Here is a 20,608-nt window from a genome sequence, read left to right as displayed (position 1 = left end):
ATGTGAGAAAGGGAACCATCAAAATCCTAGAGGAGGGGTGCCTGTGTAGAGTATATTACGCTAAGCAAAATAAGTCAGTCAGAGAAAGACAAATCACATATAATTTCACTGATATGTGGAATTTAAGACACAAAACAGATGAACATAGGGGAAGTAAGAAAAAAAAGAGGGAGACAAACCTTAAGAGACTCTTAACTATTGAGAACAAACAGGGTTAGTGGAGAAGAGGTGGGCAAAGTATGGGCTAAATGGGTGATGGGTACTGAGGAGGGCACTTGTGATGAGCCCTGGGTGTTATATGTAAGTGATAAATCACTAAATTCTACCCCTGAAACCAGTATTCCATTATATGTGAACTAACTAGAATTTAAATAAAAACTTGAAACAAAAAATAAAATAAAATAAAATAAAATAAAATAAAATAAAATAAAATAAAATAAAATAAATAAAAAGCACATAACATCAATAATCCAAACGGAGCAAGCAAATATCCTTAAAGGTTAAATTCTTTTTGTATTTTGAGGAGGTGGGGGGAGGGTGAGAAGTAAGGGAGGCACTTCCCATTTGCAAGCCACAGTTCTAAACGCTAAGAATATAGAGATGAATAAAACATGATCCTTTCTATTGAGGAATTTATAATTAGGCAAGAATGTACAGATCAATGGAAGGCCAGAGATGAGGAGCAGATGCTTTCAATGAGTACTGAAAAATTACTAAAAGTCAATGAGGTAAAGAAAGGTGGGAAAAGCATTTGAAGACTATCAACAGAATGATCAGTAGGTCTAAGACTCTAATCAAGGACTCAGGAATATAAAACAGGTAAGAATATATTCAGATAAGTAAGAGATTATGTAATTCCGGAAGGCACAGCGTCCAAACAGAAAGTTAGGCCAATCATCCACGCAATTGGAAAGGTTTGAATAAGAGAATGCTATGTTGAATGTGTATTTCTAATAAACAACCATAGGCTACAGTAAGGAGGATGGAGTTGATGAAAGAAAGACTGGAAGCCAAGGTATTGCTGAGTTGAGGCAAGAGATGACAAGAGTCTGAAATAGAACAGTAGAAATTAGAAAGAGATGAGATAGAATGAGGAAATATTTAGCTAATAAAACCCACCTAAATTTGGTGATTAATTAGATGATTGGGAGGTGAGAGAGAGAGGAATCTAGGATTACTTCAATCTTTCTAGCTTGGGGAGTTTGGTACATGGTAATATCAGAAACTGAAAATAGAAATAAAGGAGGAAAAACACATTATGGATAAGGTTTGTCAGGGGGAGAGGAAAATAAGAAAAAAAAAGTTAGAAATGTTGAGTTTGAGATGCCTGTAAAGATCCAATTAGCTATATCTACTAAGCAGATGGATGTATAAGTCAGAAGTCAGGGCTAGAGATACAGATCTGAATTACCAGAATACAAGAGTAGTTAAGACTCAAAAGCATGTAAGATGCCCAAGGAAAAGAAAGAAGCAAAACAACAATAAAACAGGATGAAATCTTGGAGAATACCAAGGGAATGGGAAAAGGAGGAGCTCATAGAAGTTTGAGAAAGATCAATTATAAATATAAGACATGAAAAAGACTGCCAGTGCCCACTAATATTTGTGGCTTTTCTCCTGCCTTAGAACACTGCTAAACTCTCAATCTCAGCCTCTTGCAGTTTGATAAAGTCATTTAAAATATTCTGGCTAGGGAGAAAAGATGAAACAAAACAAAAAAGACCAAAAGACTAGAAAGTACCAGAGAACAGCACCAGAAACTCTGGCAACACAATGGCAATAAGTTCCTATCTTTCAGTACTCACTCTAAATGTCAATGGACTAAATGCTCCAATAAAAAGACATAGGGTAATAGAAAGGATAAGAAAACAATATACACCTAACTGATGTTTACAAGAGAACCATTTTAGACCTAAAGACACCTTCAGATTGAAAGTAAGGGGATAGAGAACCATCTATGATGGTAATGGTTGCCAAAAGAAAGCCAGAGTAGCCATACTTTTTTTTTTTTTTATTAAAATTTTTTTTTTTCAACGTTTATTTATTTTTGGGACAGAGAGAGACAGAGCATGAATGGGGGAGGGGCAGAGAGAGAGGGAGACACAGAATCGGAAACAGGCTCCAGGCTCTGAGCCATCAGCCCAGAGCCTGACGCGGGGCTCGAACTCACGGACCGCGAGATCGTGACCTGGCTGAAGTCGGACGCTTAACCGACTGCGCCACCCAGGCGCCCCCAGAGTAGCCATACTTATATCAGACAATCTAGATTTTAAAATAAAGACTGTAACAAGAGATGACGAAGGGCATTATTACATAATTAACAGGTCTATCCACCAAGAAGATCTAGCAATTGTACACACTTATGCCCCCAACATGAAATTACCCAAATATATAAATCAATTAATCACAAACATAAAGAAACTTATTGGTAATAATACCATAATAGTAGGGGATTTCAACACCTCACTTACAGCAATGGACAAATCATCTAAACAGAATATCAACAAGGAAACAATGGCTTTGAATGACACACTGGATCAGATGGACCTAATTGATACATTCAGAACATTTCATCCTATAACAGTGGAATATACATTCTTCTTGAGTGTACACAGAACATTCTCCAGAATAGATTTGTGTGCTGGGACACAAATTAGCCCTCAACAAGTACAAAAAGATTGAGATCATACCGTGCATATCTTCAGACCACAATGCCATGAAACTCGAAATCAACCACAAGAAAAAATTTGGAAAGACAGCAAATATTTGAAGACTAAATAACATCCTACTAAAGAATGAATGAGTTAACCAAGAAGTTAAAGAGAAAATTAAAAAGTTCATGGAAGCCAGTTTAAATAACACCACAGCCCAAAACCTCTAGGATGCAGCAAAGGCAGTCATAGGAAGGAAGTGTATAGTAATCCAGGCCTTTCTAAAGAAGAAAGGTCTCAGATACACAACCTAACCTTACACCTTAAAAGAACTGGAAAAAAAACACGAAATAAAACCCCAAACCAGCAGAAGATGGGAAATAATAAAGATCAGAGCAGAAATCAATGCTATTTAAATTAAAAAAAAAAAAAAACACAATAGATCAAATTGATGAAACCAGGAGCTGGTTCTTTGAAAGAATTAACAAAATCGATAAACCCCTAGCCAGTATGATCAAAAAGAAAAAAGAAAGGACCCACTAAATAAAATCAAGAATTAAAGAGGAGAGATCACAACCAACACTACAGAAATACAAACAAAAATAAGAGAATACTATGAGCAATTATATGCCAATAAATTGGCCAATTTGGAAGAAATGGACAAATTCCTAGAAACATATTAACTACCAAAACTGAAACAGGAAGAAAGAAAAAATTTGAAGAGACCCATAACCAGTAAAGAAATTGGGTTATTAATAAAAAATTTCCCCAAAAAACAAAAGTCCAGGGTTGGATGGCTTTCCAGGGGAATTCTACCAAACATTTAAAGAAGAGTTAACACCTACTCTTGTGAAGCTGTTCCAAAAAATAGAAGTGGAAGAAAAACATCCAAACTCATTCTATGAGGCCATCATTACCTTGATTCCAAAACTATACAAAGACCCCACTAAAAAGGAGAACTACAGACCAGTTTCTCTGATGAACATGGATGTAAAAATTCTCAACGAGATACTAGCCAACTGTATTAAACAATACGTTAAAAGAATTATTCGCCACAATCAAGTAGGCTTAATACCTGGGATGCAAGTCTGGTTCAATATCCACAAATCCATCAATGTGACACATCAATAATAAAAGAAAAGATAAGAACCACATGATCCTCTCAATAGATGCAGAGAAAGCATTTGAAAAAACATGGCATCCTTTCTTGATAAAAACTCTCAAGAAAGTAGGGATAGAAAGATCATACCTCAAAAGCATAAAAGCCATAAAGAAGAGACCCACCGCTAATATCATCCTCAATGGGGAAAAACTGAAAGCTTTCCCCCTAAGGTTAGGAACACGATAGGGATGTCCACTCTCACCACTGTTATTCAACATAATACTGGAAGTCCTAGCCTCAGCAATCAGACAACACAAAGGAATAAAAGGCATCCAAATCAGCAAGGAGGAAGTCAAACTTTCACTCTTCACAGACGACAAGATACTCTACATGGAAAACCCAACAGATTCCACCAAAAAACTGCTAGAAGTGATCCATGAATTCAGCAAAGTGGCAGGACTTAAAATCAATGCACAGAAATTCATTGCATTTCTATACACCAATAATAAAGCAACAGAAAGAGGAATGAAGGAATCAATCCCATTTACAGTTGTACCAAAAACCATAAAATACCTAGGAATAAACCTAACGAAAGAGGTGAAAAATCTATACACTGAAAACTACAGAAAGCTTATGAAAGAAATTGAAGAGGACACACACAAAAAAGGAAAAACATTCCATGCTAATGGATTAGAAGAACAAATATTGTTAAACAATCCTAAAATTTGTACGGAATCAGAAAAAAAACCGAATTGCCAAAGCAATCCTGAAAAAGAAAACCAAAGCCGGAGGCATCACAATCCTGGACTTCAAGATATATTACAAAGATGTGATCATCAGGACAGTATGGCACTGGCAGAAAAATAGACACTTAGATCAATGGAACAAAATAGAGAACTTAGAAATGGACCCACAAACATATGGCCAACTAATCTTTGACAAAGCAGGAAAGAATATCCAATGGAATAAAGACAGTCTCTTCAGCAAATGGTGCTGGGAAAACTGGACAGCAACATGCAGAAGAATGAACCTGGACCACTTGCTTACACCATACACAAAAATAAACTCAAAATGGATGAAAGACTTAAAACATAAGACAGGAAGCTATCAATCCTAGAGGAGAAAGCAGGCAAAAACCTCTGACTTCACCCGTAGCAACTTCTTACTCAACACATTTCCGGAGGAAACGGAAACAAAAGCAAAAATGAACTATTGGAACCTCATCAAGATAAAAAGCTTCTGCACAGTGAAGGAAACAATCAGCAAAACTAAAAGGTAACTGACAGAATGGGAGAAGATAATTGCAAATGACATGTCAGACAAAGGGTTAGTATCTAAAATCTATAAAGAACTTATCAAACTCAACACCTCAAAAACAAAAAAAATCCAGTGAAGAAATGGGCAAAAGACATGAACAGACACTTCTCCAAAGAAGTCATCCATATGGCTAACACGCACATGAAAAATGTTCAACATTACTGATCATCAGGGAAATACAAATGAAAACCACAATGAGATACCACCTCACACCATTCAGAATGACTAAAATTAACAACTCAGGCAACAACAGATGTTGGCGAGGATGTGAAGAAAGGGGAACTCTTTTGCACTGCTGGTGGGAATGCAAACTGGTGGAGCCACTCTGGAAAACAGTATGGAAGTTCCTCAAAAATTTAAAAATAAAACTACCCTAGGCCCAGCAATTGCACTACTAGGTATTTATCCAAAGAATACAGGCGTGCTTTTTCAAAGGGACACATGCACCCCAATGTTTACAGCAGTGCTATCAATAGCCAAGGTATGGAAAGAGCCCAAATGTCCATCGACAGATGAAGGGATAAAGAAGATGTGGTGTACACACACACACACACACACACACACACACACACACACACACACACACACAATGGAGTATTACTCGGCAATCAAAAAAAAAAGAAATCTTGCCATTTACAACAACATGGATGGAAATAGAGGGTGTTATGCTAAGCAAAATTAGAGAAAGACAAATATGATATGACTTCACTCATGTGGAATTTGGGATGCAAAACAAATGAATGTAGGTGAAGGGAAGCAGGAAAAATATAAAAACAGGGAGGGGGACAAAACATAAGAAACTCTTAAATATAGAGAACAAACAGGGTTGCTGGAGGGGTTGTGGGTGGGGAGAAGGCTAAATGGGCAAGGAACATTAAGGAAGACACTTGTTGGGATGAGCACTGGGTGTTAATACGCAGGGGATGAATCACTGGATTCTACTCCTGAAATCATTATTGCAGTATATGCTAGCTAAGTTGGATGTAAATTAAACAATAAAAGTAAATAATAAAAATAAATTAATTAAATAAAATGAAATATTCTGGCTAAAAACGTATGGCAGAAGCAATATATATACTTTTAGGTTTGGTTTCTGAAATTTTTTGCATGAACCTCTAATCACTCTTCCTTTCGTGGAAGCTTGGAAACCACACACTGAAGATGGCAGCATCACTTTTACAGAGAGAGTCAAGTCCATCTAAGGAACTGAGTCCAAATACAGCATGTATCACATTGTCTAAATCCCCCCCAAAATTTATGCTGTCTGTACCACAAAGCAAGCAATTCCTTTCTAGTATTTATATTAAAAAGTTTTAAGTGTCCAGAGTCAACATTAACATAACATTGTCATATGTCAAAATGAAAATCAAACCAAAACTTTACAAAAGACTTTAAATAATAAATCCTAGAATTTAAACAAAGCATGTTCATGAACTTCATGAAAAGTTCTATCTTATCCAATAAAAGCTTGTCTTTTGAAATTTTGTATTGTTTCTGTCTTTCTAAATTCACAAGACAGATTAATAAATTCACCAGTGACTAAAAATCATTTCTTAAAGCAAATTCGGACATTTCTTTATGAAATTCTGAGTGATATCAAAGTTATCAACTGTGCTTGTATAGCTAATGGAACTTTTACTTCTGGGAGTTTCTAAAATCCAAAGTAGTTGAGTAGAGAGAAAATTAGAGAACTAATGCTCAGTAATTTATTTATCTATGTATATTCCCGAAGAACCTAAAATAAGACCCTAAATTACATGGGGAAGCTAAATATTTAAAGTATACTTTTATTCATTGATAACTTATTCCAAGTACTAACATAAGTTAAATATAAAATGCTAAAACAATTGTCATGAGTTTGTCTACATATTTATTTTATTTTTAGTGTTCGTTTATTTATTGAGAGAGAGAGACCAAGAGCAGGGGAGGGGCAGAGAGACAGGGAGAGAGAGAATCTCAAGCAGGCTCTGTGCTGAGCACAGAGCCCAACACAGGGCTTAATCTCACCAACTGTGTGATCATGACCTGAGCTGAAATTAAGAGTCAGACATCTAACCAACTGAACCACTCAGGTGCCCTGAGTATGCCTACATATTAAACTCTCATTAATTGTTTAAATTATGTTATAAATAAAAAACCCCAGCAAACCATTTCAAGGAAGCTTCTGTTTCTCTTTAGAGTCAGGAGATTATATATATTTATATTTTAAAAACATATTTAGTAGAATACTAAATATAAAAATATGTTTATATCTTATATATACATGTAGAGGACTTTTTAAAATAATAAACATTCAAATAGCAGAATATAATAAAACATAATTCACATAGTATCTAACGTTTTTGATAATTTAGAAGGAAATCAAGAGAGTAAACTGTCCCAAAATTTTATACCTAAGTACAAACTATCCAACTACTTATTCTCCTAGATTGCTAGTGCCAAGAGAGTAGGGAATATTTGTTGAATCAACGAATAAACTAGTTTCTTTTATATTACAAGACATACATACCTAATATATATGATTCAACCAACCTTACAAATAGTGAATATCATTAGTCAATTAGCTTACTCATTTTCTTATCTAGAATATATAGTTAACTATACCTAATAATTCCATTTGGAAAACCATTAGGATAGATTTTTCTTCTTCTCTACATCTAGGAGTCAACTTGCAAGGCCAGAAAAGACATATTACTGCTTTCAAAATCCCTTTTCTCATTACTGGGCATCCTCTAAGTACTTAACACTGTGTTGGGTATTGGTTTGCCATCAGGTTATATGAACAGACAGAAAATATATACAAGAAATAAATTTCATGCTCTCTCTTCCTTTATGGAAGCCTTAGAAACCATACACTGAAGAGAGCACTTTTATGGAATAAAGTGAATTCCTAAATATCTCCATGAGACTAAGTTGAACTGAAACATTGTACAGAACATCCACATTTTTTCCAGATGACTTAAGGCATCACAAATGTTACTGAAACTGGAGTTTACGATATAGATATAGATAGATAGTTTACGATATAGAACATAGCTGAAACAGTCCATCTGTGTGGTGTTTGTCTAGAGGAAACATCTCCAGAGCATGCCAGGAATCCCTCAGGGCAATGATGGCATTTGGGTTCACCATGGCTATTACACAGATTTGTTTGAACACTGTTTACAAATATCTCCTAGAAGGTCAAGAAACCTGGATTAAATCCTTGTTCTTCCATTAATTAACTTGTAATGGAGAGAAAACAATTAGACATTTCTAAGTTTTGTTTTCATTTGTAAACAGCCAAATGTCCATTAAGTGAAAGGCGCTGGTCCACTTTGGCATTCAATACATGTTTCTTTTCAATTTGCTTTCAAACCATCCACCCACCCACTGACACCAAGACCTCTGAACTAATATTTCTTGGTAAATCTATCAAAAAAGACAACTAGACAGCTACTGACATTGTATTTGTGGTAAAAATGGCTTTTTTATAACATTTGTATGTTGGGTTGCTAAAAATCTACTAAAAAAAAAAATCAGTTTAAGCCTTGTTAAAGGAAAAGGAAGCCAAACTAAATAAATCCTAGATAGGCAGGTCTTAGAATGAATCCCAAATTTGTTTTCTGTAAGCCAGACATTTAGAAGTAGCAACACATTTTCCCATAAAAACAAGTTTTAAGATTCCCAAGCCAGCTTGTTTAAATATAGCCAAAATATAATTTGTGTTATATGACCATCCCCACTGAGAAGAACAAAGAATTCACTGCAATATATACTCAGAATTCCAGCTTGGAATGATCTTCAGAAGATATTCCTCCTTACTAAAATCTTAGTAGCTAGAACATAGGGACTTCCTTTCACTAGTCACGACTCTGATCTTCTTACCAACTAGGATGTAGGCCTAGATCACTGCCTGTTCTTCCATACCCATCCCACCTCCAAACTCCAAACTCCAGTAGCACATTCACATACTGACAAGGATGTCCTTTAGGACAAGGATGGAAATAAGGGTAGCATGAGAGAGGCAAGAAACGTAGGCCTGTCTGAAAGGTGATTAAAAAGTAGGCAGACACTGGTGTGACTAATAGGAGGGTTTCTTTCTTATTTCTTTCTCTTTTACATACTTACTATCACTGAAAAACCAAAGCAGATTGTGGGCCAAGGACCAGATGGAGGAAAGCAGGATTGCATAACATGTAAGCTTTTCTACAGTGGCAAATGGATCAAATTTTCCCTTCCCTTACTTCTTCTCACTGCTGTACCAGTATGACATTCAATCCTTTGATTACACCACTAGTTCTTTAAGGATAGGGATCATCTCCTGCCCAACTATGTACCCTTGGTGTCTGAAAGTATGACACACAATAGGTGGTCAATATGTGTACTGAATGAATCAATAAATATAACTTCAATGAATGCTATGATTTGTCATCCAGAACCCCTTTACACCCGAGGGCTTATTTTCCTAGCTGATGGGAGTACTGCTGGCAGACAGCCTTCGGCTGTCAGCCCTCTTAGGGTATTACTTCAGCTGAAAAGAGCCATCTTGGCCCAAAATCATACTCCTTCCTGGGGCATCTTGCATCTAATGATTGGGGATCTAAAGGTCTAGCTTCCCTCACCTCAACTTGAGACAATTCTGAGGACCACCCCAGCGTTAGAGCTCCCCCTTGGGACTGCTGTGGCTGCATCAGGTCCAACTTCTCCAGTAGAAATTGGGCTTCCTTCCTTTGCACAGCATTGGTTCCAAGACACCTCCTTAGTAAATGTGCTGCACTCGAATTTCCATCTCAGCGCCTGCTTTCAAGAAACCCAACCTGAGGACAACAGCCCAAGAGAGGATCCAGATCTGACTCAGATTTAAACCACGCAAGGAAAGGTATCTGACTTCATATTAAAGGTCAGTAAATATAAAAGGCTTTACAAAACTTAAGGAACAAATTATTTTATCCTTAGCAATTTGTTTCCATTTCAGCACTTTAAGTAATCAATAATCAAGAGACTTGAGTTTTTTTGAGGACTTCCTCAAAAAAAGCGCCTCTGTTTACTCTCATGTAAGCTATTAATGGCAAACTGTACCAAATTCAATTTTATCTAAGTTAAAAGAAAGGAAAAGAAATTAAACATTAATGTATTTAATGTAAATATGGTAAAAAGCACTGCAAAGATCAGTGCTGTTCTAATCACGGGTGTTAGTCAACATCTGACTTGATACAGAACTGCTTTTCTACTAAAAGCTACTCAATATATTAAGTACAGTACTTTTCACTGCCATTACCAGAAATGCAATACTACATAAAAGTCATTATTAAAAAATGAAGAGTTACAAATTACTAGGACTATTCAAGGCACAGCTGAGCAAAAAATAAATGAAAAAATAAGTAACAAAAGGAAATGCATTAAAAACCAGAATTACTATTACCTTCAAATATAACAGCATAATAGTCAATATCTTGCCAAAATAAAATATAATAGTTTATCAGTCATTTTATTTTATGTTTGTTTAAAAAGATGATGAGTTTGCCATTAATTATTTAGAAGGCCAGCTTCCTAATGGCAGATCCTTCTTCAACTAAAGAGAAATAAGAGTCACCTCTTAAAAATTTATGTTATATGGAGTCTGAGATGTATTAGGCCTTTGTCATCTTACCATGAACACTTCCTAATGTAATATCCCCAGCAGCAGAAGACAGAAATGATGATTCTGTATAAAGATACTTGGCTTCCAGGAAACCATCTTCAGTAGATATATTAACTGTACTTCCCTGCAGTTTATCTATGGTCACAGTCTATCAAAAGAAAAACTCAAAATCAGTTCATTATAAAACAAAGACTGGTAAAAAGTCAAAATGGTACCCTCAGATTTAAATGGGCAACTAGATAAAAAGATACTACCCAGTACACAATCACTTTATTTACGTTGATTCTCTAGCTCTAATTACAATATTGTGAGCAACAATGTATTCTCTGTGGAATGTGGAATAGACCCATTAAATTCCTTCACTTATTTAGATCTTTAATTTCTCTTAATGATGTTTTATATTTTCTTTGTAGAGTTGTTCAGCTTTTGTTAAATTTATTCCTATTTGGTATTTTCTAAGTGTTATTATAAATCTTTTTTTAAACTTCATTTTATCCTAATTGGCTTTTGTATGTGATCTTAAATCCAAAAACTTCACTAAACTCACTAATTCTAATAATTTTCCTGATTTTTAAGAAAATTTTTCTACATGCATATTTACATTATCTGCAAGTGATAGTTTCTTTACTTCCTTTCCAATCCTTATATTAATGCATTTTTCCTGCTCTTTCCTGCCTAATTATCTGGCTCAGGTCTCCAACTCAACAGTGAACAAAAGCAAGGAGATAGCAAGCATCCTAAACTTATGTCTCTTCTCAGAGGGAAAACATACAATATAGCGTCATCATTGAGTAAGATGTTTGCTCTAGATATCCTTTGGATCCTTTGTATCAGATTCCAACTATTTCAAATTTGTTTAAATTATAAATAGGCTTTTAATTTTAGCACATACTTTATCTGATTTTATTGTACTATCATGATTTTCTCCTGTCATCTGTTAATTAGTGAATACACTATCAATTCTACAGTTTTTCCAGTTTACATCTAATAACAAAGTAGCTTTCTATTAAACAAAATGAAAAGAATTTTGTATCTATCCCTAAGCTTCCCTAACAAAATTTAGTATGAATTTATGTTTCAAATATTGAACACAATATAAAATGAAGATATCCAGTAATAATTTCTAATCATCTCTATCAAAGTTCAAACAAATGTTTTATAAGCGTTGAGTGTTAATTATGTCTGAGTGTTAATTACTTTTATGTTGACATAGAAACAGAATCACCAGGAAGGCATGCTATAATTTTGCCTGGCATCAAATTCAAGTATTACACTGGGGTGTTTAAAGAAAGATCGATTTTCAACACATCATCACCACACTAGTGTCATCCACTCCTAATACATTTTCCAAAAACTGATAAAAAATGAAAATATTATATAAGAAGAATTGAGTTTCAAGAACACTAAAATTTGTAAGTACAAAAAAGAGAAAGAAAAGCACTCAGAGGTTCCACCAGGAAGCAAATTAGAATTACTTCACCCTCTGGATTTGAGATATATAACTTCCTTTTTTAACTTTCAGTAAGTATATAATATGCACCTGATTGCTTCTTATCTACAGTTTCTTTTAAGCTAATTATAGATTCATAGGAATTTTCACTTTAAATCTAGTTTCAATAAATCAGTCAAAAAAAGATATTTTACCTACAATTCATTCAAATTTGCGAGAATATAGATATTTCACATTCCTCAGTGTTATAGCATAGGTGTAAAATTCCTGAAAAAATCTGTCCTTTACCTACAAAGTTTCTTCATGAAAAGCTGCTTTATGCATGGCTTCAAACTCTCCCAAGTATTTCCATAAAGCAGACAAGGAGGAACACTCTAGCTTTTTATAGATGGTGAGGCTGGTTTAGGCAATAACAAAAGATTAATACTGAAAGAATATTTGAAACTTAATTAAATTAGCAAAGGAGCACTTTTGATTAGACTCTCCCCACAACCAAATAAAGCCTTTATGAGACTCCTTATGAGTATCTGGAAATGGTCAAGGATTTACTTTGTTCATTAAACTCTAAATATTTTATTTTGTAGAAAACTAGAAAAATATCCTCCCCTGCTGTACCAAAGCAAATGAAAGCATGTGAAAGTACCACACCTTCCCCACTACAATAATATAGTTATTTTAACCAATCATTCCACAAAATTAACTTCAAAGAAATTAAAAATTCACTGAGGGCCACATATGATGCACTATATCAGATACAAACTAGAACAATTAAAGATAGGACACCATAGTTTATAGCAAAATGCTGAGGTTCTGATTTATAGTTATTTAATGTTAAGGGAACAAACAGACTCTTTGGATTAAACTGTATAGCTTGCTTATTAACAGAAGCAGCTGTTTAAAGAAAGAACAAAGAGTAGATCCAAAAATTAATACCTTCTTGACAGAGATATTGCTATAAATTAATTTTCTTTTCCATACAAGGAAAGTTTTTCATAAGTTTAGTTATTATAAATCAACATATATAATAAAAATCAAACTTTAAGAAAGTACTGTGGCTTTGTAGCTCAGACTAAGAGAGGTCAAGTGACAACCATGTCATGAATTCATCCAACCATCAGAGGGAATGTATTTCTAGTTTCTCAGTACCAAACTTAGGATACTAAAATTAATGATACTATTTAGAAATAGACACTCCATTTAAAACAACATATTAAAAATGCTGTTAAGGGGCGCCTGGGTGGCGCAGTCGGTTGAGCGTCCGACTTCAGCCAGGTCATGATCTCGCGGTCCGTGAGTTCGAGCCCCGTGTCGGGCTCTGGGCTGATGGCTCAGAGCCTGGAGCCTGTTTCCGATTCTGTGTCTCCCTCTCTCTCTGCCCCTCCCCCGTTCATGCTCTGTCTCTCTCTGTCCCAAAAATAAACGTTGAAAAAAAAAAAAATTAAAAAAAAAAATGCTGTTAAGTGTTTATAGTACTCATTTTATTCTCACAATCTTGTGAATAGGAAAAACAAATAATACCATCCCTATTTTATGAATAATGGAACGAGACTCCGTAAAGTTAACTGGTAGATCTAGGACTAGTCATCTTTCCTGTGTTTTCACTTACCTCTACCATCATCATTATAGTAAATACCATATTAGAGATAACTATGTGCCAGACATTGTTTTAAGTACTTTATCTATACTAACTGATTTAATCCTCATTATAACCCTCTGAGTTAAGTCCATTACTATTATTCCATTTTTCAGAAAACCAAGACACAGAGGTTAAGTAACTTGTCTGAAGTTACAGAGCTTAGTAGGTGGCTGAGCCTGGAATTAAACCCAAGTAGTCTGGTTCTCAATTCTGTTCTCTTAACCAATTCAATATGCTGCCTCTCAAATATCTATAGCACATCTCTGTGAAAGTTATATATTAAGAGTAAATATATAAGCATTTATTTTATGTAAAAACCCATAAACTTAGAAATATACTTTAAATATGAACACTATACGCAATATAAAGAAAATATCTACATTAACACAACACAAAACTCAATCAGGCAAGAAACAAAATAGTATAATACAAAGTAGGAATAAATGAATATTTAATAAACCATGAAAGTTGGAACAAATAAATAACTAGTGAGTGGGAACAGCAGCTAATAATTAAGAAATGATTTTAATTTCTCTTTGATACCTTTATTTGAATATCAATATGTAATATTCTGGTAACTTAAATCATTTCAATTCACATAAGCCATCATTTAAAGGACAGATTTAAAGGAGCTGCAAAGTTGGTACAATTTCCCTTTTGCACTTCCAAGCCCACAGCAATCCAAGGGGTGAAACTAAATGCCATCTCAAAAAAGCTGCCACGTAAGGCCAGGCAGTATCTTTCAATACTTTCCTACTTTAATTTAAATGATAAATTCAAATGTTTGGGTTTAAACAATGTCCTAAAGGTTCTAAGACACAGGTGATGGAAAATAAAAGTGATAGTAGAAACAGTTACTGTTAAAATCTACATTGTTTAATTATGCCAACAATAATTTACCTACAAGATATATTTATAACTTGTCCTCACCAATTATCTCAGAAAAAAGCTGAGTAGAGAATTTAAATTTACAAAGAAAGATTCTCGCAAATTGTGTAAGTGTAAAATAAAAGGTGACCAAGATCTTTTTCAAAGATTTAAAACATTATCCATAATGTTAAGAAAACTGTGATAATTTATATTTCAAAATTACATCTATATTCTTAATAGTAGGCAAAATCACAGAAAGCAACAAAAGTTAACTTAAAAATACAAGCTATTTTAGAACAACCAAAAAATCCCTATAGGTAATAAAAGCTTTTGGAGAACAGTAATGCTATCTAATGGTGCCATCTTGTGGAAAATGCTGAAGAAAGTTGTTTTGAAATTCAACCTTTACTAGTCTAAAGGAAAAGTAAACAGGTCTTAGAAAAATGCTCAAATAAATCTAACACACAAAAAAAATTAATCCTGATCATGGCAGTATAACTTAACGATCGATTTTAATCCATGTTCATAAACATCCCTTTAGAACTTGGATTAAACATTTATTATTTAAAGATGTTATTGATTCCAAATAAAGAACTAAAGAACTGTCAAAAGTATTAAGTCACAAGCTAAAATTTAAGTTGTATAATACTTGATCAGTTAAATTTCAAATTTTAATTTACTAATGAACTAAAATGCATTCAAAAGAGGGAATGTTATGCCACAAAGTTTGTAGAACCTACCTACAAGTTGTGTGAGCCAATTGGATACAAAACTGTAATTGCCACAAAAAAAAAAAAGTTTCAATCTTACACTTTTATCTGATGCATGAATATTTATATTTCCATAAACTGTTCCCAGACAGATCACTTTGCCTCCTTTTGTTTGAACATGTAATTTTTGACTCTGAAAGACAAATACAAAAATATAGAGGAGAAAATAAATTTGATTGAGACTCATAAAAACATTTCCAACATTTTATACATTTCTTCTTAAATAATAATAAAGCAGAAAAAGGAACCAGGAATAAAACAGAAATGCACTGTTTGGAATAATAACATCAACTAGGAAAGAGAGTCAACTGCTATTAAAGGGGTTAAATAAGTCATCTGTACTCATTAGAGAATAAGAAGAGATATTTGCGTGTTCCAGTAACTTCACTGAAGAAGCATTTGGGAATATAAGATCACCATAACTGGCTAACTAAACATAAATGATGAAGAAGAAGATAATAATTACTGTTATTGCTCATCATTATTAATAATTACCATTTTTAATAACAATAGTTATCACTACTTGGCATTTTCTTTGTACCAAATATAATGTTAACTACTTTATATGATCTATGATTTTAATCTTCACAACTCAGAAATAAGTGTTATATTTTTTCCCATTTACAGAGGAAGAAATCCAAGAATCAGAAAGGTACAGGACAGTTAGAAAACAACAAAATATAAATTAACAGAATCAAGCTCTGTATGATTTCAAAACCCACACTCTACGGCTGGAGTCTTTTGAAGAAGGATATAGTCACACTGAGGGCAACAGCCTACATTGTCCATGATAAGGCAACAGAATAATTGAAGGACTTGCCTAGAATGGTAGTTCTCAACTAAACATGATTTTGTCCCCCAGAGAACATTTGACAATGTCCAGAGATACTTTTCATTGTCATAATGTGTGCTATTTGCATTTAGTAGGTAGAGGCCAGGGATGCTTCTAAAAATGCTACAGGGCACAGTTCAGCCCATGATAACAGGAAATTATCTGGCCTAAAATATCAATAGTGCCAAAGTTGAGAAACCATTTTTTGTTTTATGCCACAATGGCAGGAGGAAGAAAAGTGACAAAAAAAGATCTTAGTATTATCAAATGAATCAAAAGATAAATGCCAAAAGAAAAAAAGAGAGAGAAATGCAAAGAAACTGACAGCAGCATAGTAGCTTCTGATTTAAAAAAAAATTAAATCTGCAGACTCTTAATTGTGATTATTTTGAGTATCTTTATATTTGAACAGTGCCTACAGAAGTCACCATCAATTTTTTTAATGGTAATATTTAATGGTAATATACTTTTTATTAAGTTATGAATTTTAATTCCAGTATAGTTAACATATAGTGTTATATTAGTTCCAGATGTATAGTATAGTAATTCAACAATTCAGTGCTCATCATGGTAAGTGTAATCCCTATCATCTATTTCCTCTATCCCCCACTGACCTCCCTTCTGGTAACCATCAGTTTGTTCTCTATAGTTAAGAGTCTGTTTCTTTCTTTGTCTCTCTCTCTCTCTCTCTCTGCTTTTTTGTTTTGTTTTCCTCGGCTTGTTTGTTTTGTTTCTTAAATTCCACATGTGAGTGCAGTCATATGGTATTTGTCTTTCTCTGACTTACTTTGCAGCGTAACACCCTCTAAGTCCATCCGTGTTATCACAAATTGCAGGATCTCACTCTTTTTTATGTCTGAGTAATATTCCTGTGTGTGCATGCGTGTGTGAGCATATACATGTACATGTGTGTATATGTATACACACACCACATCTTATTTATTCATGCATGTACTGATGGACACTTGGGTTGCTTCCATATCTTGGCTATTGTAAATAATGTTGCAATCTTTCTAAATTAGTGTTTTTGTTTTCTTTGGGTAAATACCCAGTAATGCAATTACTGGATCATATGATATTTCTATTTTTAATTTTTCAAAGAACCTCCATACTGTTTTTTACAGTGGTGCACCAATGTACATTCCCAAGCACATGAGGGCTTCATTTTTTCCACATCCTCACCACTTGTTATTTCTTATCTTTTTTGATACTAGCCATTCTGACTAGTGTGAGGTGATACCTCATTATGGTTTTGATTTGCATTTCCCTGATAATTAGTGATGTTGAGCACCTTTTCGCTTATCTATTGCCTATCTATGTGTTTTATTTGGAAAAATGTCTATTCAGGTCTACTGCCCATTTTTCCAATGGATTTTCTGGTTTTTAGGTGTTAAGTTGTGCTAAGTTCTCTGTATATTTTGGATATTAACCCCTTATCATATATATCATCACAAATATCTTCTCCCATTCACTAGAACAGTAACAAGGGTGAGAAGCAACTTCCTGAACTTCCTGTCCTGGACAAAACCAAGTTTCTTGTGTCTGATCATGTCAGCATGGGTGAGCCCATCAAGATAATTAGAAGGTGCTTACAGCTGAACACTAATCAAGTCTTCTTCCTGTTAGTGAATGGACACAGCACAGTGAGTGTGTCCACACCGATTTCTCAAGTATATGAAAGTGAGAAGGACAAAAATGGATTCCTGTATATGGTATATGCCTCTTAGGAGACATTTAGAATGAGATTGTCTATATAAGACTAGAAAAATATGTCTGTTCTAGAATTTTGTAAACCTTTATAAAGGGGGGAAAAAAGGGATGTTACCAACTGAGATTGGTCAGTTCATCCAATCACAGATAATCAAACAGTAGTGTTCCTGCATAGGAATTTTAGGAAGTTATTTTCTTACTGCAAGCCAGAAAAACTGAGCTCCAAATGAGCATATTCAGCTTTGGAAAACTACATTATTTAACCTAGGCTGTTTTGTTTTCAAAGTTAGAAGTTCAAAAACAAAATACTTTGCATTCTAAAAAAAATATTTTGTTCATAATTTTCTTTGCTGTGTGAAACTTTTTCATTTTGTAATTCTGAGTTTTTTGTTTTTGTTTTGTTTTTTGCTTTTGCTTCCCTTTCCTGAGGAGACATATCCATAAATATATTGCTAGGGCTGATGCCCAAGAGATTACTTCCTATGTTTCCTTCTAGGAGTTTTATGGTTTTGGGTCTCATATTTAGGTCTTTAATCCATTTTGAGTTTGTTTTTGTGTATGATGTAAGAAAGTAGTCCACTTTCATTCTTTTGCCAAGTAGCTGTCCAGTTTTCCCAGCACCATTTATTGAAAAAAAAAGTTTTTTCTCCATTGCATATTCTTGTCTCCTTTGTCACCAATTAATTGCCTATATAGGTGTGGGTTTATTTCTGGGCTCACTACCCTGTTCCACTGATCTATGCATCTATTTTTGTGCCACTACCATACTGTTTTGATTACTATAGCTTTGTAGTATATTTTGAAATCTGGGATTGTGACACCTCATTCTTCTTTCTCAAGACTGCTTTGGCTATTCAGGGTCTTTCATGGTTCCATACAAATCTTAGGATTATTTGATCTAGTTCTGTGACAGATGCTATTGGCATTTTGGCAGGGATTGGATTGAATCTGTAGATTGCTTGGGTAGTAAGGATACTTTAACAATATTAATTTTTCCAATCCGTGAGCATGGAATATCTTTCCATTTGTTTGTGTCATATAGCTTCTAATTTTGATTATGAAACTGAAAGTATACGATACTGAGTTTTCAGAAGACAATATTCTAAATGCACATTCTAAAACTCAAGCACTGATGAGTGAACAATATAAAAGAAACTATGAATATTCTCATCCAATTAGTCATTCAACATGAAGATTTCATTGTGTATCTTTTACAATAAGAACCCAAACCATATCATTTTGCTAAAAGGACATATGATAGGATTCTTTAATCTTTTATGACATTTATACAATTAAATTTATTTGAAATGGCTCACATGTGAACAGATACTAAAGGAAGGTTGTGGGAGATGTAGGAGAGAAGCATCAAAGGAAAAGACTTCAAAAGGGAAGGGCTGGAGAAGGTGCAAGGCCTTAGGACATGTTTACACAGCTGAACACTGCTGAGGCTCATAAGGAACGCCTAGAGCCATTAACATTGTCAAAGGCCGGATCCTCCTTCACACCTGACCCTTCCTAGTGATATAGAAACCAGTTAACTCGAAATTCAACCTTGAAAAGCTAAACCATTAGATTGATTAACACACTTGCTTGGCTGACTTTATGCACATAGCCTTTAGCAATTATCCTAATAAAAAGAAGCTTCATTCTGGAGTCAGGGCCTCATTCCCACTAGAGTATGAGGACCTTCACTTAACTGCACTTTTGTTTTCAGACTCATCTTTTGCGATCCGGCCATACTTCCTGCAACAGAAGGTATGCAAATAAAAGTGGCTGCAAAAAACAAATGATGTAAAAATTTTTAAATGCATCAAATTAAACATTCTAGTTAGTGTTTATGAATCTAAAAATGAAAATGTTTTGCAATTATGAAGCAAAGGTGACTGACTTCTCGTCAACAAAGTTATATGCCGTCAGAGTTCACAAAAGTACTTGACAATGCAAGCGTAAGAAGTAGCAGTAGAAATGAAAAGCTAGCGCCTATCAGAGATGTAGTTGAAATCATTTAGAGCTGAGACCAATCTAATTTTAAGAAAATTAAATAAAAAAGTGTTATTACAGGAAGATGGATGGCTCAGTAGGTTAAGTGTCTGACTTCAGCTCAGGTCATGATCTCACGGTTCGTGAGTTCGAGTCTCGCGTCAGGCTCTGTGCTGACAGCTCAGAGCCTGGAGTCTGCTTCAGATTCTGTCTCCCTCTCTCTCTGCCCCTCCCGCCCCTCACTCTTTCTCCCTCTCTCTCTCTCTCTCTTAAAAATAAACGTTAAAAAAAAATTTTTTTAAGTGTTATTACAAAACAAGATGAATCCTTTGTTGTTTAGCACAAATACCTACTTAATCCTTAAATAATGAGCTACCTGATACATTAAAAATGTGACTACTATTTTAAGCATATTTTTATTTTTTTAATTTATTTTTATTTTTAATTTATTTTTCTTTTTTTAAATTTAAATCCAACTTAGCTAACATAAAGTGTTATAATGATTTCAGGAATAGAATTTATTGATTCATCACTTACATATAACATCCAGTGTTCATCCCAACCAGTGTCCTCCTTAATGCCCATTGCCCATTTAGCCAATCTTCCCACCCAACACGCTTCCAGCACCTCAGTTTGTTCTCTGTATTTAAGAGTCTCTTATAGTTTG

The 20,608-nt window shown here is 34.4% G+C and overlaps 1 protein-coding gene across 5 annotated transcripts in view; it reads right to left on the bottom strand.

Annotated features, from left to right (window-relative positions):
- Positions 1 to 20,608, bottom strand: part of FAM185A (family with sequence similarity 185 member A) — a 145,697-nt gene that overhangs the window by 121,082 nt on the left and 4,007 nt on the right. For all 5 annotated transcript variants that reach the window (XR_015248070.1, XR_015248069.1, XR_015248071.1 and 2 more), the window contains exons 3-4: positions 15,460 to 15,552; positions 10,703 to 10,841 (exon numbers count right to left, since the gene is read on the bottom strand). Coding sequence is in view for 2 of the 5 variants with exons in the window: in XM_086696874.1 (XP_086553000.1) it covers positions 10,703 to 10,841; positions 15,460 to 15,552 (232 nt within the window). In the remaining 3 variants the exon portion in view is untranslated. The remainder of the gene's footprint in view (positions 1 to 10,702; positions 10,842 to 15,459; positions 15,553 to 20,608) is intronic.

The sequence above is a fragment of the Puma concolor genome, chromosome A2 (genome assembly GCF_028749965.1).
Source record: "Puma concolor isolate L17-30 chromosome A2, mPumCon1.1.hap2, whole genome shotgun sequence".
Classification (NCBI taxonomy): domain Eukaryota; kingdom Metazoa; phylum Chordata; class Mammalia; order Carnivora; family Felidae; genus Puma; species Puma concolor.
The sequence above is the reverse complement of the archived record's forward strand: the minus strand, read 5'-3'. Positions and strand labels throughout refer to the sequence as shown.